The 20,195-nt window shown below is 41.8% G+C and overlaps 1 protein-coding gene across 6 annotated transcripts in view; it reads right to left on the minus strand.

Annotated features, from left to right (window-relative positions):
- The window catches only part of RALGAPA1 (Ral GTPase activating protein catalytic subunit alpha 1), a 137,341-nt gene that overhangs the window by 52,650 nt on the left and 64,496 nt on the right, over positions 1 to 20,195 (minus strand). For all 6 annotated transcript variants that reach the window (XR_003764474.2, XM_029079391.2, XM_029079389.2 and 3 more), the window contains 11 exons: positions 17,422 to 17,638; positions 16,391 to 16,567; positions 15,262 to 15,414; positions 11,924 to 12,117; positions 11,677 to 11,775; positions 10,936 to 11,091; positions 9,956 to 10,084; positions 7,777 to 7,902; positions 6,616 to 6,674; positions 3,185 to 3,293; positions 1,527 to 1,637 (listed from right to left, as the gene is read on the minus strand). Coding sequence is in view for 5 of the 6 variants with exons in the window: in XM_029079391.2 (XP_028935224.1) it covers positions 1,527 to 1,637; positions 3,185 to 3,293; positions 6,616 to 6,674; positions 7,777 to 7,902; positions 9,956 to 10,084; positions 10,936 to 11,091; positions 11,677 to 11,775; positions 11,924 to 12,117; positions 15,262 to 15,414; positions 16,391 to 16,567; positions 17,422 to 17,638 (1,530 nt within the window). In the remaining variant the exon portion in view is untranslated. The remainder of the gene's footprint in view (positions 1 to 1,526; positions 1,638 to 3,184; positions 3,294 to 6,615; positions 6,675 to 7,776; positions 7,903 to 9,955; positions 10,085 to 10,935; positions 11,092 to 11,676; positions 11,776 to 11,923; positions 12,118 to 15,261; positions 15,415 to 16,390; positions 16,568 to 17,421; positions 17,639 to 20,195) is intronic.

The following is a 20,195-nucleotide window of genomic DNA, read 5'->3' on the forward strand; positions in this document are numbered from 1 at the left end:
TCATTCACAATGTATTAACATAATCGAAACCCTGGACCTAGCAATGATTTGACTACAAGCATTCCCACTCCATCCTCTGCCACCACCCCTCGAATCATGTCATCTCTATTAGAACACCCCGGATCAGGTCCGTCAGTTCACAGACACAATTTGGCTGCATATGAGTCAGGCAACACTGGAGGTGAGCTAAACCTTTCAAGCCACCAATGTTCCTTGAAAAAGATTGCTGCTGCGATGCTCCAAGTGGTATCATAATAGCAGGGGAGGCCAAAAATAGCTCAAAAAACATCTGATTTACAACTAGCTGGGAGCTTAGTCACCTGGAATTATATGAATGATTAGGGATTATTAAAGATTACTTGTTTAATACCAATCACTGAAAACCTAATTCTCTAGTCCCAGGTCCCTAATGAATAAACAACAGGTAAATGATATTGAAAATAGAGGAAAAAAATATAAGGCAGCAAATAGATAAAAGCTTATTAATTCAAACGAATGCATTTCTAGGCAAAAGCAAGTCACTTTAAACAATTCCATTTTAAAGGATTTCTGCATTAAAGGGAAATTCACAGAGGCAACTATGTGCTCCCTTCAATGCCTTGGAAATGCAACTCTGAGTGTGGTGGCCATTATGGCAGTGCCTTCTCCTCTTATCTGCTTCTTGCTGGTCTCCCAACTGAGGAGAAAGCTCCCTTGGGGAAGCAAGAATTGGTGTAGCTGTAGCTGGAGCAAAGATGAATACAAATCAGCCTCAATCCTTCCTCCTGCTGCTTACTTCCTCAGAGATGTGGCTCAGCAGGTGTCCGAGACAGTAAAAGCAGGTAACAGAAGAAACCATTCCCTACTTCTGCCACCATCTTGTCTGCCATACCTGAAAGTTGGAGCATGTAGCAACAGGAACTGGTGTTTTTTCTTACCTGCACCTTCATTTTAGTGGAACATCAGCTGGACTCCAATGAGCATCTCTGGGTATTGAGGGAGTGGGGCAGGGGCATGAGGGTGATGATGGGTGATGGTGGGGTGTGTGTTGGGGGTGGGTGTGGGTATGCACGCATGCACCTGAGGCAAGGAAGGGGTGTCTTGAAGATTGAGAATGTGTGTGCACTGCTTGGTTAAATTATTTGTTCAAGGTCATACAATCCAGTGCCAAATAAAAAAAAAACAAAAAACAAACCCAGGGAGCAGACAATTTTAATAATAATAATAATGTTGGTATTTGTTAAGCGCTTACTATGTGCCGAGCACTGTTCTAAGCGCTGGGGTAGACACGGGGAATCAGGTTGTCCCACGTGGGGCTCACAGTCTCAATCCCCATTTTACAGATGAGGTAATTGAGGCCCAGAGAAGTTAAGTTACTTGCCCACAGTCACACAGCTGACAAGTGGCAGAGCGGGGATTCAAACCCATGACCACTGACTCCAAAGCCCGTGCTCTTTCCACTGAGCCACGCTGCTCCTCCACACTGCTTTTAAATTGCCTAATCTACATTAAAATATAAGAGGAGTAATAAATGAGAAATTACTTACTTGAATAATTTTTAAGGGGGAATCAGGCTGGTAAGTCTGAAGTCTTTCTACATAATGGATCAGCATATGCAGCATGTTGCAAGCCACATGGGCCACCGTTTTATTTGGAAACTGAAGAAAAACAATAATGAAAGATTTTAAATTATGGTTTATGTAATCAAGAAGAACCATTTTGCTTTAAAACATAATGAAACGTGAACTGACAACCTCAGCCATTCTCTCTGGCAATGATTCTACAACTACTTTATACAAGTTCCTCTTGCCAACCACGGTTTTCTCACCACTGTTTTGAATAACCACAGTTCTCCTTGGCGGAGATTAACACTCCCTGTCATTTCAAGCCTGCCGAAGCAGAGTCTAGGATGCGTTATTCTTCCCTGGCACTATATCAATAGAACATTTATAATACAGAGAGAACTAACTGTAACTGTTTAAAATTGACTATTGCCAGTAAACTTAAACAGTGAACTTTGAACTGTTAAAATCAAGTTCCCTGTGCAATGCTACAAATGCAGGAGTCAGAGGACCGGGGTTCGAATCCTGATTCCGCCACTTGTCTGCTCTATCACCTTGGGCAAGTCATAACTTTTCTGGGCCTCTCTGTAAAAAGAGGATTAAGATTGTGAGCCCCATAATAACAACAACTGTATATGTTAAGTGCTCTGTGCCAGGCCTGTATCAAGCAATGCGGGGGGGAATATAAGCAATTTGGGTTGGACACAGTCCCTGTCCCATGTGGGGCTTACAGTCTCAATCCCCATTTTACAGATGAGGTAACTGAGGCCCAGAGAAGTGAAGTGATTTGCCTGAGAACATAGCAGACAAGTGGTGGAACTGGGATTAGAACCCTTGACCTTATGACTCCTAGGCCCTTGCCCTATCCACTACACGATGTTGCTTGTGTCACATGGGACAGGGCTTTGTCCAACCTGGTCAGTTTGTCTCTACCCCAGCTCAGTACCTTGCCTGGCATACAGTTAGTGCTTAACAAATACCATTATAAAACAAACAAGAAAACAGGCATGGAATGCCCGTTTATTTCTTTTCCACAGACCTCGAATTTCACTCCCTTTCATTCCCAAAGCTCTGTTTCACTCAAAAGCCTGGATCCTCATGGTTGACAAGGGAGACCTGCATTAGAAGCTGTGACTGATGTCTGCTACTACCTTTTGAGCAGTGATGGATGAAGCACATCACATCACTGATCTTGATATTAATGGCTAGAGGAAAAGGGAAGGCCCAAAGAGAAACAAAGAAAGGAGGAGGAGGAGGAGGTATGGGTAAGGGCAAGGCGAAAGAATATTACAGTCCAATGTAGTCGCCACTGGTCAAACTTTCTTTCCATTTCCAAAGGTGTAGGGCAAGGGAGGGAGCAGAGGCAGGGACAGGTTTTTAGGTGGAGTCCAGCTGACAGGCACTGGGTCTCAGTAGTTGATAAAGTGGGAATTTGAGGAGGTATATAAAGAGCCTAGTTAGAGAAGTCAGGAGATTAGGTGATAATTGTATGAGAAATTTATGAAGAGGGCTCAGAAACATTGAAAAACTTTTACTCTGGACCAGGGAAATTGGGAATATTTAACTGCCCAAGCCCAGTACCCAACACTGCTTGATGATGATCCAAAAAAATTTTTAAAAAAACTTAAAAATTAGTGTCCTACCTTTAATGAGACACAAATTACATTCAATGCTTCCTTAATCTGAGGATGATGGGATTCATGCACTAGTTCTTCACAAACCCAAATACCTAGGCTGCAAAGAGCAACACATCTGCAAAGCAAGCAGACACCAAAATTGACATCCAATAAAAATGTAAGCTTTGAAATATAATTGTATCTATCAACTCTACAAGACACTAGTGGAGAATATGCTAAATATAATTTAGACTTTCTTCCTTTCCAGAAACTGTTTACATTTTAAACATGGTGATAAATTGCAATTTTAGTTATAAATTGGTTGTAGTCACTGAATTAAAATAAAAAAGAAACCCATAAAAAGTTGTCAGATAATATATAGTTGTCAGAGAGGATAATATATTAAGGATAAAAATGTTGTTTTATGGCCTATTTTTTTTTTTTACTAAGATCCCAAACTGGGGTAACACAAAAGATATGTCCACAAACTCATTTTTACTCAGTGGTGGCTGCTATGCAATAAACAAATAGCAACCTCATTATTAAGGGAATAGGTTTATAATTGCACTGATTGACATCACCAGGACAAATTTAAGGCACAAAAGGGAGCGGATAGGCTACGTCAAACGTAATTGCATGCAGATAGAACATTTCCCATTTTAAAATGTGATGCAGGGCAGGGAAGGTTTTGGAAGCTCCCATTTCTATGCCTCACAAAGATGGGTTATTTGGAACTATGGCATAAATGGCTTTATCTCTTATTCCGTTACTCATCAGAATCATTAGGCAGCGTGTCGTTCAAGTCAACACGTTTATATCATCACTTTGAACATGTGCAAAGGAACAGCATACTGCTGCTCCCTGGTGGTGCAAAGATCCCATGATCCCCTCTGAACAATAAATACTGCCCTGTGAGCTGGATGGGAACTTTGGGCAAAGTGGGTTCCACCTTCTTCAGGTTTGCCCCGGCCCCAAGGTCAGCAGGACAAAAATAGCCTTGGCCACCTACCAGCTGGTGAGGCTGCAGCCAGGCAAGTTTAAAGTCCCCTGGAGCTGTGGAAAAGGGCTAGCCTGGGTCTAGTAGAGAAGCAGCGTGGCTCAGTGGAAAGAGCACAGGCTTTGGAGTCAGGGCTCATGAGTTCGAATCCCAGCTCTGCCACTTGTCGGCTGTGTGACTGTGGGCAAGTCGCTTAACTTCTCTGTGCCTCAGTTCTCTCATCTGTAAAATGGGGATTAAGACTGTGAGCCCCACGTGGGACAACCTGATTCCCCTATGTCTACCCCAGCGCTTAGAACAGTGCTCGGCACATAGTAAGCGCTTAACAAATACCAACACTATTATTATTATTATTAAGAAATGGACTTCCTGTCCCCTGGAGCTATAAATGGGTGAAGTCTGTAGAGCAGGACCACAGAAAGGGGATTAAGGACAGAGGGCAGGGATAGGCTGGAATTGTGGAATTGTGAGGAGGAAGCGTGAGGAGTTTAACAACATAAAATTGAAAAACTCTGTGAGTTAATATTAGATCTGTGAGTTTACATTAAGTTCAATTCACATTTCTCCTGAACTCAGTAAGTTCTATCATCATTCAAAACAATTTCATATTTCCTAGTTGTTGACTTAGTTCACATTAGTTGACTTACAATGAACAATTTTCACCTCCTCTTTGTCCTACACTCTACTCTTAGCACTCCTGCTTACTATGTGCAAAGCACGCTACTATGCAATTAGGAGAGTACAATGCAACGGAGTTGGCAGACATGTTCCCTGCCCACCATGAGCCTACAGTCTAGAGGGGAAAACAGACACCAAAATAAGTAAATAGTTTATATCTACAATTAAAAGATAAGTACATAAGTGCTGCGGGGTTGAGGGTGAAGTGAATATTAAATGCTCAAAGGTCACAGATCCAAGTGAACGGATGGGCTCAGAAAGGAGAGGGAGCCAGGGAAAAGTTATCAGGGAAAACTTCATGAAAGAGATGTGACCTTAATTCTTTGAAGGTGCGGAAGGAGGTGGTCTAGGGTATATGGACGGTGAGGACATGGGAAGGGGTCAGCGGCAAGATAGATGAGATTGGGGCACAGGTGAGTAAGGTGGCATTAGAGGAACCAAGGGTGAGGGCTGAGCTGTAGTAGATCAGTGAGGTGAAGTAGGAAGGGGCGAGCTGAATGACTGATGCTGAGGTGGATAAACATCCAATGGAAGTTCTTGTGGAGTGGGGAGACATGGACTGAATTTTTTTTTAAGAAAAATGACTTGTGCAGCAGAGTGAACTATGGACTGGAGAGGGGAAAGAATGGAGGCAGGGAGGTCAGCAAGAAGGCAAATGCAGTAGTCAAGGTGGGGTAGCATAAGTGCTTGAATCAATGTGGTAGCAGTTTGGATGTAGAGTAAAGGGTGAATTTTAGCAACGTTATGAAGACAGAACCAACAAGATTTGGTGACAGTGAATATGAGAGTGGAATGAGAGAGATGAGTCAAGGACGACATCAGTGGGATGTGAAGTAGAGAGATCAGTGGTATGGTCTACAGTGATGGGAAGAACATGGGGAGGACAATGGGTGGGAAGTTAAGCAGTTCAGTTTTGACATGTCAGCGGGGCATCTGGGGAGAGATGTCTTGAAGGCAGGAGGAAATGCAATATTGCAGAGGAGGAGGAGGAGAGGACAGGGCTGGAGACACAGAATTGGGAATCATCTGCGTAGAGATGGTAGTTGAAGTCATGGGAGCAAATGAGTTCTCCAAGGGAGTGGGTGCACACAGAAAATAAAAGGGGATCTAGAACTGAAGCCTGAGGGACCCCCACTGTGAGAGGGTGGGAGCCAGAGGAGGTGCCTGCGAAAGAGACTGAGAAAGAGCGGTCAGAGAGATCAGAGAACCAAGAGAGGAAAGTGTCAATGAATCCAAGGTTAAAGTCGCAAGAAGAAGGGGGTGACCTCCAGTGTCCAAAGCAACCGAGGTTTAGGAGAATTAGGATAAAGTCCATCAGATTTGGCTAGAAGGTGGTCACCTTGAATGGGGTGGAAGGCAAATTAGAGAGGATCAAGGAGAGAAGCGGAGAGGAAATGGAGACGGCCAGTAACACTTCCTCCTCCCTGCCCACCCTCCCTAATGGGAAAGATCAGTCTGGGAATATACAACCTTGAAAATGGGAAAAGTTCAAAGCTTGGTGTTTAGGTAGAGAGTCAGGTTCTAAACCTCCTTTAAAAAAATAATTTTAGTAGAGAGGAGTTAGATTCTGAGTCAACAGCAAAAGAATAGTAGTGTTTAAAATGTGAATAAAAGTCCAGTTCTGAAATGAACCTTCAGGGAATCTTATCCCTATTTGCTACTGCACTACAGGACAACCTACCACCATAACTCACTTCCTATCATATGTTACCTTTTAAACTGGAGCACACTAGACAAATACCAAAACACCAGAGCATTTTTCAAGCCAAGATCTTGGACTTACCTTGCAGGACCAGAGGGTTCATCTTTTGCAGAACTTAACACCGTTTTAATTATAAGTTCCTATATGAAAGCAAAGAGGTTGAGGAAGAGTTCAGTGAAAATGTCTAATCAATCGATTATCAGTGGTATTTAGTCAGATCTCTCCTGTGCCCCAGATTTCATGAGTATGGTTCCTCAAAATAAACTCCAGTTTCTTGTTGAGCCCACTGGCAGAAGGAGAATGTTTCCTCCTTTTCAGAGGTGCATTAACTATTTATGTTTTTATTTATATATATTTGCAGAAATCCTTCAGCCAGAAAGTGCTGTATACACATAATGAATGAATATACTCAGAGTGGATGCATCAACAAAATATAACTATCTCACTCACTTTTCATTAGTAGGGGCAGTTAAAAAAAGGGTTTGGAAACCCAATGTTTCAAGGCGAATTCAAAAACCAGCGTTAACAAGTTCAGTGGCTCTGAATGACTTCCTGAATATGCTTCACACCTATAACTATCAAATTGGAAATTTATTTATGGTAGTTTCTGGTGTGAATAAAATTTGTACTTTTGAGATCCTAGAAAAGAGGTTGGGACAACATACAGCACAACTGGATGATGATGGGTTAGGTACTGAAAACTAAAACTTGGGCAAAACGGGGAAATAGATAAGCCATACACCTCTAACATCACATACAAATCCCCTAAGAACTCAAACTGCCACATCCAGAAGCTGAACTGAATCTTTAAAACTCCTTTTGGATAGAAGGCACCACTCAGCTTTATAAGTTGAATGGATAGTCACATCACTGAGTTTTGGGGGTGATGTTATCTCTCCTTTCAGATCCTCACTCTTATTTCCTCACTCTGAGGCCCGGAAGACATCTACTGATCCAGACTCTTACACACAGAACATGTCCTCTCTTATACTAGCTGAGAACATCACTGGGGTCTGTGCTCCTTCTTTTCAATCATGACCAGTAGCCTTAAAGCCAGTTGAGCCAGAGGACCATGTCTTTCATGGACACACAACGATGGAGCCCGATAGGAATCACTGCTCCTCAAATTGACCTCCCAGGGAGGGATGCCTGAAGGGAGCCCAGAAGGTGGAGAGAGACACACACATACCATAATAGCCAAAAAACTATTCCAACATTAAAATGTAGCATTTGACAGCTCACCTTAACATCTGTGAACTGAGACAGAGCAATATCAGGCGTGTTGGGGTGAAGAGCTGGCAGCTCATAATACAAGTTGGGAAAGCAGACCAGAGATCCCAGGAGAACCTGTGCTTCAACTCTTGGTGCCTAATTTAGGGAAAAATACAAAACATGAAAGTTCATTCCATGCCATCAGCTTGTACAGAAAATGAGTTTATCCAGTATGTAATATAGAGTTTCTTCTATTAGAAGAAACTTGAAAACAAAGCTCTAAGGGTGCAAAAGAGCAAAGCAATAACTCTTCTCAAGCAGACAATTCGCTTATGACAAGGGGCCTCCTCAGACCCTGACTGGTTCCCAGCTCCTAGGGTGTCAATGAAGAACCCTCCACCAAATGAGTTACTGCCTTACCAAGAGGGTACAAATGGAAATGGTCACAACTGTCACTTGATGCTGAGGAGAAAGCCTAGGCGCAGTCTATTCTATGGCCACAGATCACACTCTTATCCTGGACCTCAATGCATGCTGTCAATCAAGGGAGGACCACGGGGGAGAGTACAGTGGCTCAGGGCAATTTATCACCATGTTTAGAACACATCCTGCTGTGAGTTATACACTTAGACCCACCCCCTAAGCATTCAGGTACTCATCCCACCCCAAGAGCACTTAGGTACACATCCTTATACTAGGTTGCTTTCCTTCCCGATAAGTGACCTTAGCGTCTGTTTCCCCAGCTAGACCGAAAGTTCCTTGAAAGCAGGGATTAGGTCTACTTACTCCACTGTACCATCCCAATGCTATCATGTTTTGTACAGAGTAAAAGCTCAAAACATACCAGTGACTGATTGCTTAATCAAAGTCCTACTCAAGCCGGAGGGTGGTCAGGACATTGGACATTTGGTCACTGAAGAAACAGTAACACTATTTGGTAGCCTTCTGGATGTCTAAATAGCCCTGTGTATGAACCAACTAGTCCCTCCAAATGGAGACTAGAAAAAGGGCTCTAAAATTCTCACCCCACACCAAACTGGGCTGACCAGATGATGACCGGTTAGCTTATTAAAATAATACATATGCGCAACCCAAATATCCACCATTTTAATTAGTGTTTAACTCCATGATTATCATCAGGATTCTGCAAACCTTTCATTTTTGTTAACAAAACACACCCATGGGAAACCAACTACTGCTTGTACTGAGGAGCTAGAAAGCAGCAAACTGGAAATGAATGATGTTTGATGCTAAGGATTAAAATGTTTCATATACATCTTCTTAAGAGCTTTCAACAGTATCCATGGCTCGGCATGGATCTGGTTCCTACGAACACCTTTAAGAAGAGAAAGCCTCCTGGTCAGTGTGCGATCTGGGCCACGGCTCGTTGAGTAGCGTGGGTTGCTCACCATCTCGGCCAGCAGTTTCACTTGGCAATAGGAGGTCCTACCATGCAGAGTAAGGGCCTCATTCCGGGTGCAAACCAATCATGGCTCTTGGTGCTGCCTACCAGATTAATATGACAAGAAGTACTTGTGCCAAGATTGGATGTAGGAGGTGGAGACTGCAAATGGAGCTTATGGCACTGACCATCCTCCCAATCTAGTGGGCTTTGGACCATTCTTTAGGCAATGAAGAAGCTGTGCCCTAGCTGGCTGTCTTGGCACCTCTCCCTTCTCGATCCCTGGACTGTCCACTATATCATACCTGCATTCACTGGACCAGCTTCTGATGTGAGCTATTGACCTTGCCCAAGTGTTTGATTGAGGCAACATCCTCTAACGGTTCCTAGTAAGGCCTTTTAAAAACCCACTTAAGATGTAACACACAAAAATATTTCCTTCATCTCTATTGTAAAATAACTGCACTTTTTAATGTTGTTCTAAACTCTATGAAAGGGACACCTGTAGGACAAGAAATGGTCGTTTCTGCGATTGACTGCCCCCTACAAACAGCTTCCACATCATTGTGAAGTTCCAAAGACAAATGACAAAGTGGAACAAAGAAAGTATTTTGCTCTGTATTGCTGAGATGTATCAATTGCAGAACATGATCACTTCTTAGAGGACACACTGAATCAGCCTGCTCGAAGACTTTGACACTGTCAAGAATACTTATGTAAGAGAAGCAACCGAAGGAAAGTACGACAAATTATTTAAACTACTTCCACTGACACACTATTGTGAACACAAAGAAACACAGCACTTACATTGAGGAAAGCGGAAGAAGCCACTCTACCAGCTGCTACGATGAAATCCATAATAAGCATGGTGGCCCCAGGTAAGCCAAGTGAAAAGAATTGAGGCGAGCAGTGTTTGATGATTGTATTGACAATATCCTTAAAAGGAAGGAGAAAAAATAAGGGAGGGGATGTTTCACATGGAATCTTTCATATCAGTCGCGCACTGAAGTTTAATAGATGATGTGAAATAATGAAAACCTCAGTCTGCTGAACTAAGATCCTCAGGTGACTCCCTAGACTAGCTAATTTTACCTGTTTCCAATGAGCTGGGTGAGCTGAGCCTGATGTTAGGAGCTCAAATGGAAGCAAAAACGAAGAGGATGTGGAGGTCTTTGGCTGGCACACAAGGATCAGTTTGCCTGCCGTAGGGGTGTAAGCCCATAAGTATCTGTGTCTCTTCTCTGCCTACCCCCTCTAGGGGACAAATTCAAGGTCTGAAGCTATAAGAGACTCAACTTCATTCTCTCTCCCTATAACATTCACCTTGGAGAGTCAGGAACTGAAGGGCAGAACATCAGGTGTCTTTGTACAATTCCCTTGTGATATTCTGTTGAAAGAACTCACTTTCACCAAGTTTCGAAGTTAAAATGTAGCAAGTGGACTTATCTTGATTAATTCTGTTTATCTGACACTCACCAGAAACAAATCTGTGAGCACCCACTCCTACAGCACTGAGACAACTGCTTTTCGTTAGTTAATAGAAGACAATATTTTAACAATTTAGGTTTCTTTCTTCTAAAGGAGGAAGTTCATCTCATAATCTTGAGAAACATCGCTTGATATTTATTAAGGTTGCATGAGTACATGACCCAGAACTACACTAAATACTCTGATCTTGAAATCTAAATGAACATTTTTTCAGAAATCTGCACATTATTTTTAGTCTCAAGGCTGAAAGATATGCTGATGATAAAGTCTTGATCTAAAAATACTGAGTACAAATTTACCTGGTCGACATGAAGAAGTCCACAATGCATGATATTGTAGAAGTGTGTCAAAAAATCTTTGTTCGGAGAAACATCTTGTCTTCTTTTCATTGTGTTGCAAATAAGTTTATAAGCATGCAGCTTTCCTTGCTTATATTTATCAGTCAACATGGTTGCCTGCAATTGAAAAGAAAAACTGATTCTAAACATTGAAAAGACAATGAAGAAGTCTCAAAACAGTTACCTACTAAAAGTTAACAGGGCATTTTCATTAGTTCTGCTGCTTAGTATTTACTCTTTAACATCTTGAGTGAATACCTAGCCTCGATTATTTTCTAAGGTTTTGGTTTGGCCTTAGGTGGTAATGATACAATGGCTGAAACAAAGGTCTCAAGTTCAAATGCCAGCAAATTCCAGTTACAACCAAAAATCAAATTCAGCCTGTTGACCTCCATTGTTGAAAAACTCCACCAGGACTATGCCTCAGACAAAAGTTAGGAAGGTGACATATATTGTTGGTTGGATTTTTAGACAATAAGGTTATCTACAACTGAATTTTAGATAACTGATTTGCCAATGGCTGAGATTTGGTTTTTGATTTATCACCTGCCTGGGCTGAGTGTAGTGAAGAATAACTAAACTGACAAAAATACAAAATAAAGACAGGTGATTTATGACTTTATAATTGTATACTGGTTTTCTTAGAAGTGGTAGGCAGATGTTGGTTTTGATTGCTTTTAGCTCTCTACTTTATGTACTTGCCTTGAAAAGCCAAGGAGTTAGAATCCGCAATGGAGGAATCAGAATAGGGGGAGATGGAGAGGTCAGGTTATCAGTTGAAATGCCAAGGTTATCTCGAATCTGAAATGATTTGAAAAGAAAAGGCAATCCACATGAGAGATGTAGTTTGGCATTGCTTTTGTCACCTTCAACCCTCTGATTGAGAGGTGTAGGAGAGACAGGAAGGGGGAAGAAAAGGCATTCCTTTGAGGGGACACGCTCCTTTTACCTTGGCCAGATTCTGCCAAAGTTCACACAGGTAATCAAAAACTTGAGCGTGGATCTCAGGATCCATAATAGTGTTGACATCACCCAAAATTCCCAGCATCCTTCGCCACATTACAGTAGCAACATCTGCATGCCATCCTGTAAGGGTCCCCCCTGCCATCACACTGCAACATTCAGATGGAAATTCACTGGTTTCTGTAGGAAGAGTGAAAACATACAGAAGTAGAATTTTTTGAAATTCGACAGAAAAATAATCGTCAGAGCCAACATAAAATAACTACCTCAGAATCCCAATCAAGTCAGAATAAGTCTGAGCACACAGGGTAAAATGATAAATCCCAACCCATTCAATCCCTCGTGCACCCTAATTATATTTCTTTAGGTAGAACATAAGGGGCTACTATTCGATGATGCATCTGCTCCCTATTGAAAGCATCCTTTAAGAAACTAATCTTCTTAGCAGTGGAAACATTCGCCCACATGACCACTCTGCTACGAAGGGAAGGGAGAAAGTGGATCAATGAAATCCCCAAGAAACATAGGCTTCTTCACTTAATTCCTGCTTCACTTCTTCAACAGTGCCACTGAAACTAATTTTAGGCTAAGCAAACAGCTGGAAGGGACCTAGAGAGTCATGTAGTTTATTTGTCTGTAAGCAGGACTTCAATGAAGCCACCCTGGGCAGATAGATGGACTTCAACTACAGCCATGTCAACCAGGAGGTCCCACAGGGCTAAGAACCAGGACAAGGTAAACAGAAACAATGTGGATATGGAAAATTACCATTTAAAACAAATGTGGTTCCCAACTCTGGCACAGTGTATTTTTATGCTCCAGCAGCTCATTTACCTCAAATGTATTACCATTATAAGAGTGTGGGGGGTGGAGGGAAGAGACGGGATGGGTACAGTTGGAAAAAGGTGGTTCAGGAAACATTTTTTTGAGTTTTTTTTTCAACTGAAGCTTTTTTTTGTGGGCTCAAAGGAACTTTAAAAACTATCTAAAAGGCTGATTGATTGTGTGGAACTAGCATCTCCTACCCCATTGTACTCTCTACCTAGATCAGAGCTCTGCACACTCTAAGTGCACATTTATCTTGCTCCATTTGCTCTGGGGGTGAGAACAACTATTCAGCAGAGTTTATATAAAACTCTCCAACTATTTGAAGGCAGTCATTTAGTGTCCTATTGAAATAATTGTAATTCATTTTCCCCTAATGGATCCCCTTTGATAATAATTTTTGTTGCTCTCCTCTGGCCTCTCTCCAAATTAGAATCTAGTGTTAGGTGGTAGTTCCTACAGAAACACTTAGAAGGCCTTCTGGTTTCTCCATTTAACTATGTGAAATATCAAAGGGGGCTTCCACTGTGTGGCCTCTTTGGGTTGGGGGCCACTGTGAAGTCTATATGGGTATGCTGATTGAATCCCTTTACCCTTTTTTTAAAAAACAAAAATGTGGATATATCTTCAAGTTTAGTCACTGTGTTTACTCCAACACTGATTACTCCCAAGTCACTTAAATATGAGCAAGTCTTGCTGCTTAAAAAATCCATTTTCCAAGCAAGGTGGGATCAGTGTATATTGATCTTGTCCATCTCGGTGCCAACCCCTTGCTACATCCTCCCTCTCTTTTCATATATGAGAGATCACTACTCTCCCCGCCTTCACACCCTTACTAAAATCACACTGTCTCCTCCAAGATGCCTTCCTGATAAAGTCCCCATCTCCCTTACTTCTGTCCCTTCTGTGGCACTTATGCACCTGGATCTGTACCCTTTAAGCACTTGATCGCAGCCACTCAGTACTTATAGGCTTGTCGATAATTCATTTTAATATCTGCCTCCCTGAGACTGTAAGTTCTTCGTGGGCAGGGAACATGTCTACCTATTCTGCTGTACTTCCCCAAGCATGTAATACACCTCTTCGCACATAGTAAGTGCTCAATAAATACTGTTGATTGACTGAGTGTGAGTTTTCCACCTTCTTCCATTTCCCCAGTTAACTAGTCATCGGTTTGCAGCAGGCTCCAGATTGCAAGGCTTAGCTGAAAGGCATCAGTTGCAAAAGCCAAATAGGAGTAATGAGGTCACAAGCAGGGTAGTATCAAATGCTTTAGACCAATCCCCAAATCACACTTTACCTTTCAAAAAAGGCCAAGGACTCAAGAACTTCAGGAGTCCTTGATAATGGGGCCAGTAAAAGGGACTTTCCTCACCAGAACTGAATCCTTGTTAAAAACACGTCATAATTCAAGCTGCCCGACTAACCAAAGTACCTGGGAAGAGTGCCAGAATTAAATTTAAAAAACAAAGCAAAAAAGTCATAAACTGGTCCTTTAGGATAATGCCCTCGAAATTTCTTTTGTTGACTTACTTCTCCCCTCCCAACTTTTATGAAATTTGCTACGTAGTAAAAATAGAGTAATTTGAATTTCTTATTTCTGGCAGAAGAACCAACACACAGTAAAATGAGCTGGCAGAGAAGAAAATTGGCAAAGATATTCCACAACTACAATAATGACGCTTAAAAACTATAAATTAACCTAACAGCAAAGAAAAAAAATAATTACTGCCATAAGCAGGGGATTTTCAAGAGTAGTAAGCTTCGTTTTATTTTTCCCCCAATAGATTAGCAAACATTCCATTCCTAATAAAGCCTAGCTGTTAGAGGTCTATGCCACTTGCAGTGAATACTCAGTCTGATTCACCTGTGGCCGAATAAACTGGAGTCATTGTCAGTATAGCGTTGCTGGTGATTTTATGTCTCATTCTGAGGACCATCTATCTTATTCCTGCCAATGGGGACTTTTAAGGCAAGAAAATGTGTCTAAGAACACAAACTTGGTTTGGGGCTTTTCTGTAAAATGCAGTAGTAGTGATCAAAATAAACAGAGGGATATTCTCTGAACCTTTCCTTAAAATACATGGTTACTTAATGGGCCTTACAACTAATTTCATCTAATTTGGTTATTAAAAAGAAACTAGATTGACTACATAGAGTCATTAGGAATAATGATGCTACATTAGTCTTTCTTGTGTTGGGAATAGCACCACATCAGTGGGAGGCAATGAGAAATGTGAAAGGAACAAAGCCACTAATTTGAAAGGTGGGAGCCAATGATAATCTCTACAGATATACAAAATAGGGGAATAACTGATCTAATTAGAACTTTTGAAAAGCCAGAAAATGTTCCAGAAGTATATACATCTCCAAATAATTTTAAGATTAGAATAATCATGGCTGATATGGCCTTGAACTATAGGAACCTTATTTTGCTGAAGACTTTCTAGGTCTCTTGCAGTGAAAGAAAAAAAGAAAAATGTAATTTCCAAATATTGCCTAGATCATCCGGTGTCTGCAATACAGAGTGGTGGAGTTTCTCATCCAGTTGTAGGTCTTTCTGTTCAATCTGATCTATGTTCAGGGTCGCAGGAGAGGGTGTTTGTGATCGGGATCCCAGGGCAGAATGGATTGGCGATGCGCTTTCAGATCCTGTAAAGGGAATTTTAGAAAGTCACATTTTAATCCCTTTATGGGCAAGACCTAAGAAAAAAGAAAATTGGTGATTGAAGAATTTGAAAAGACACAAACAGGCTCATATTGGCAGGTATCTGTGTGAATACCATTACAGAAAATAATATTTTTCTATATCGCTCCTTAATGGCTTAAATCTTTCTGTTTTTAAATATAATATTCTGAATTTTCTCTGTCCTGTCACCTGTCCCTTAAGAGTAGGTGTCAAATCTAATGTCTTTCTTTCTAACTCTCAAGTATCTAATCAGTGGATGATCAATTAATAAAATTATAATAGAAGGATTAGAGGGAGATAATATGGAAAATTTTGCATTAGAAGCAGCCCCCGGTGAAATCTAGAAAGTAATATTAAAACCATGTACAGACTAAAATGCTGCTTTCTTAGGGTCTCCTTCTCATTGACAATGGAGCCAGTACAAATGAATATGGAACTAAAGGGATTCTTGACTATCAAGTAGAAAACATTATGATATAGGGAGAACAAATACTATATATAAGTACTGTCATCATTATTCACTGGCAGGGAATCAGCGACTGGGGAAAAGAATTTTGGTTTATAGACTGTTTCCTTCTGAGGCTGAAAAACTCTTATCTTTTTAAGTTTATAATCCTATGGAACCAAAAGTGCTTAATGTCAATTTTTACATCTTGAGTTTTCTTTTATAAAGATTTGAAAAGAAACAAAACCGGAAGATGAGCTCTTCCAAAGGCCTGTTCAACTATCCCCCTCTTCTGGTCAATATGCCTTTTAATTTCCTGTACTACAGTTATTGTAAAAAAAAAAAAAAAGTACCTAAAATATTTACAGCCTGCAAGTGAATGTTTATGGTGGAAAATTGCTACTGCCTGGTAATATTTAAAAAAATGTCCCCCCCAATTCTAACCCAAACCCTTCAACATTCTTGGGAAAGCAAATTCTCTATAGTTACTTTACCAGTGATTGTTGCAACTTCGGCAGAGAGGGGCTGTTGGTTGAGACTGCTCGTTTCCGAATCAATGTGGAGTGTTGTTAAACTAGCCACCTCCTGTTCATCCACACTCTGCAGGCGGGCCAAATCCGCATCTGTCTCGGTGGAAGCTGGTGTCCCGGCCTCAGTTCCAAAACCAAAATCTGCAGAAGAGGATTTCAAGGTAAACTTCTCCCACAGAACAGAATTACAAAAGAACCCCGTCAATTTCCAGTACAGTGACTTCTGATATTTATACCTACGACCCCAAGACTACTCCTATGCTCATTCTAAATTATTTCAATACTTTCTTCTAGGTCAACAAACTTGAATTTTTTTCATTACTTAGTGGCTTCACCACCTGTACCTCCGGCTTCCCTGGGCCAGTACTAGAGCTGATGACACTTGATTTGCAATGGCAGATAATGAGGTGATGGGAAGGCCTGGTAGTCAAACACAAATCCTCCCTCATGTCTTCGCCCTAAGCCACCTCCTCATCTCCTTTTTCTTTCTATTCCCCTTTTCCCTCCTCCATTCTCTTTCTGCTTCCCTTCCACTCCCCTTTTCCTCCCTCTCCTTCTTTGTCCTACTCCCAAAGACCTGATCCAGTTCCACCCTATCCCAGGTTTGAATTTTTCATTTTTCTAAATGACTCCAGCATCCTTGGTGGAGGGAACAGGACCTCAGGCTGGTCTGCAATCCCAGTAACTACTCAACTACCTTTCCATTTTGATGTTCAAGCTGTTGTCATCTGGGGGAAAGGCCAGAGGTAAAAGAAAACTGAACAGTCCTGCCTGGCACATAGAAATGCTTAACAAATACCGTAATTATTATTACTATTACTAGCAAGTTCACTTTCCATGGCTTCGTGTCACCCTTTACCCAGAATGCATAGGAGAGAGAACAGCAGCTGAAAGGTAGAAATCAGGAACAGGATATTGACGCTCCAAAAATAATCAACGACAGGCTAGTGGACCAGAAAAATCACAGTCTACTGCAAATAAAAAAAGATACTTGCTGTCAAATTTTCGGCCATCATATTGGAAGGCACCGAAGGAGTCTGAATGGCTATCGGAGCTGATCAGGTCGCTGCTCCCCGCGCTGGCAGGAGAGGTCCACTCAGAGGGCACTCCTGGGTCGTCGATAGGCCGCATTGGATGCTGCTTGTTCAGGACATCAGGGAGGTCATTGGGCACTTCCAGGCTCCCTGGGCTGCTCCCTCTTCTTGTCACGTTCTGAAAATGGGAAAACGAAAATAAACTTCACACGGGGCAGATACTGTCCGTTCTTTACAATCATGCGACAGATATTCACCTCCTTTGGAGATAATCCTCATTAAAGAGATCCCAGTGAGATGCAAACACTTCAAAGTTACTCACTTTTGTCTCCATTTCTGATGTCCTCAGACAGTGCTTTAGTTTACTACAACCTTTTTTTAGCTTATTTCAATTTACAATATGGGTGTTCTTTGTTATAAGGCTCTCCATATGCAGAATTTCACTGCATCAGAGCACATAAATTAGGGAATCATAAATTTGTGTTTTCAATCAATGGTATTGATTGTCTAAAGGGTGCAGAGCACCGTCTGCTTGGGAAAGTATAATAGAAGAGACATGATCCACATCTCCAAGGGGTTTACAATCTAGTGGGAGACAAAGACACTGATATTCTGAAATTATTTGTGGCTTTCCAGGTGAGTGGTAGGGAAGGGACTCAGGCAACGCGAAGGGAAGATTCTAAGAGTGGGATGGAGAACTCAGCTCCAGTTTGGGTCCCTGCCAAAGTCTCCTTGGATCCAAACTCTGTATGTGGTTTGCTTTTTTTTCCTAGTGACCTTACGAGGCTAGGAAGCGGGAAAGTATTCTGGGATTGTGTTTAATCAGATTTCCAGTCTAATCCAAGAGAGATAAACAAGTAGGCTCATATTTTCTCCTGACTCCTTGACAGTGCCACCTGGAAATCCTGCTGCCTCTTCAAAATCAATGTCCCAAACTGCACACTTCAATTTCCCTTTCTAACATTCCTATCACTGATGAAAGCACCACTTGCCCCACGTGCTTACAACCTAGCGGTCATCAGTGAGACCCATGTGGGACAGGGACTGTGTTTAACCTGATCATCCTGTACCTATTTCAGTCTTAATATGTTGCCTGGGACACAGTAAGCAATTAACAAATACCCCAATTATTAGTCACTCTTGACATTAAGAATGCCTTTACTCTCCCTGCCTTCAAAGCCTTACTGAAGACACAACTCCAAGAGGTCTTCCCTGACTGGCCTTCTATATTCCTTTTATTCTACTTCCTTCTGTGTCACCCTGACTTGCTCCCTTTATTCATCACCCTTCCCAGCCCCATAACGTTTATGTACATATGGGTAATTTATTTGTTTATACAAATGCCTGTCTTCTCCTCTAGACTGTAAACTCGTTGTAGGCAGTGAATGATTGTTATACTGCATTCTCCCAAGCGCTTAGTTCAGTGCTCTGCACACACTAAGCACTCAGGAAGTACAAATGAGTAATCAATAATACTTCATGGATGTACTCCTTCCTCCTCACTCTTTCAGTCATAAACCCAGTTCAGAACCAAACACAGTGGAAGGATATACAGCTTTAATGCTGGTCTCCCCACCTTCTTTCTCTTCCCAGTTCAGTTTACTGTACATGAGACAGAATGAATTATCATTCTGAAACACCCAATGACTCTCATCATTACCCTCCTTTTAAAGCCTACAGTAGTTCTCACATTAAGCTGTAAGCCCTTAACCACTGCTTCGAGGCTTTTCATCCCAAATGGTTTCCCAGTTCCTTCTCACTGGTCCCCTCCTCTCTTTTCTCAGGGTACACTTCTATTCACACTCTCCACTCTGCCCAAGCCCACTTCCTCAGCATCCTCCACCTATGATTCTCTAGCCTCCAACTCACTGCTTCCAATCAATCAATCACTCGGTGGTATTTGTTGAGCATTTACTGCACTATGCATCCAGGAAAGAACAATACAATGGAGCTGGAACCTGCGATCTCTGCCCATAAGGAGCTTAGTCTACAGTAGGGTTGGGGAAATACTCCCCTTTCTACTTTGCCAAACCACATTCTTCTCCACCATCAAAACTTTACCAAGACCCTCCTCTTCCAGAAAGCTTCTTGGATCAACATCACTGTGACCCTGATCCCACAGGTCAGTAACTCAGCACTTATGTGCACCCCTGTAACTTCTCACAGGAGTCTGTCTTTAGGCGGCACAATATATCTAAATGGATATATCGACTCCCCACTGCAATAAGCTTCTTGAGGGCAGGGAACTTGTTTTTTTACTCCTTTTGTGACTCCCTTCAGTGCCCAGAATTGTATCTTCTCAAAGTAAGTGCTCATTAAATCCCCTTGATGTTAGATATTTTAAAAGTGGGGGTAGAGGGTATGTGGGGAGGACAGAAGGAGACAGAGCCTCTTCTCCAAAGCTCATTCAGCCCATTTCCACTGAGATAATGTATATGTGCTCGCATGTATGACTGTGTTTACTTTGGCCAGGTGGAGATCAGCATGAGAAGCAGCATGGACTACTGGCAAGAGCGTGGGCTTGGGAGTCAAGGACTTGGGTTCTAATCCTGGCTCCACCACACATCTGCTGTATGACCTTGGGTAAGTCAAACTTCTCTGTGTTTCAGTTCCCTCTTTTGTAAAATGTAGATTAAGACTGTGAGCCCCATGTAGGACAGGGACTGTGTCCAACCTGATTACCCTGTATCTACTTCAGCACTTACAGCAGTGCTTGGCACATAGTAAGTGCTTAA

Source organism: Ornithorhynchus anatinus, chromosome 14, assembly GCF_004115215.2.
Source record: "Ornithorhynchus anatinus isolate Pmale09 chromosome 14, mOrnAna1.pri.v4, whole genome shotgun sequence".
Lineage (NCBI taxonomy): Eukaryota > Metazoa > Chordata > Mammalia > Monotremata > Ornithorhynchidae > Ornithorhynchus > Ornithorhynchus anatinus.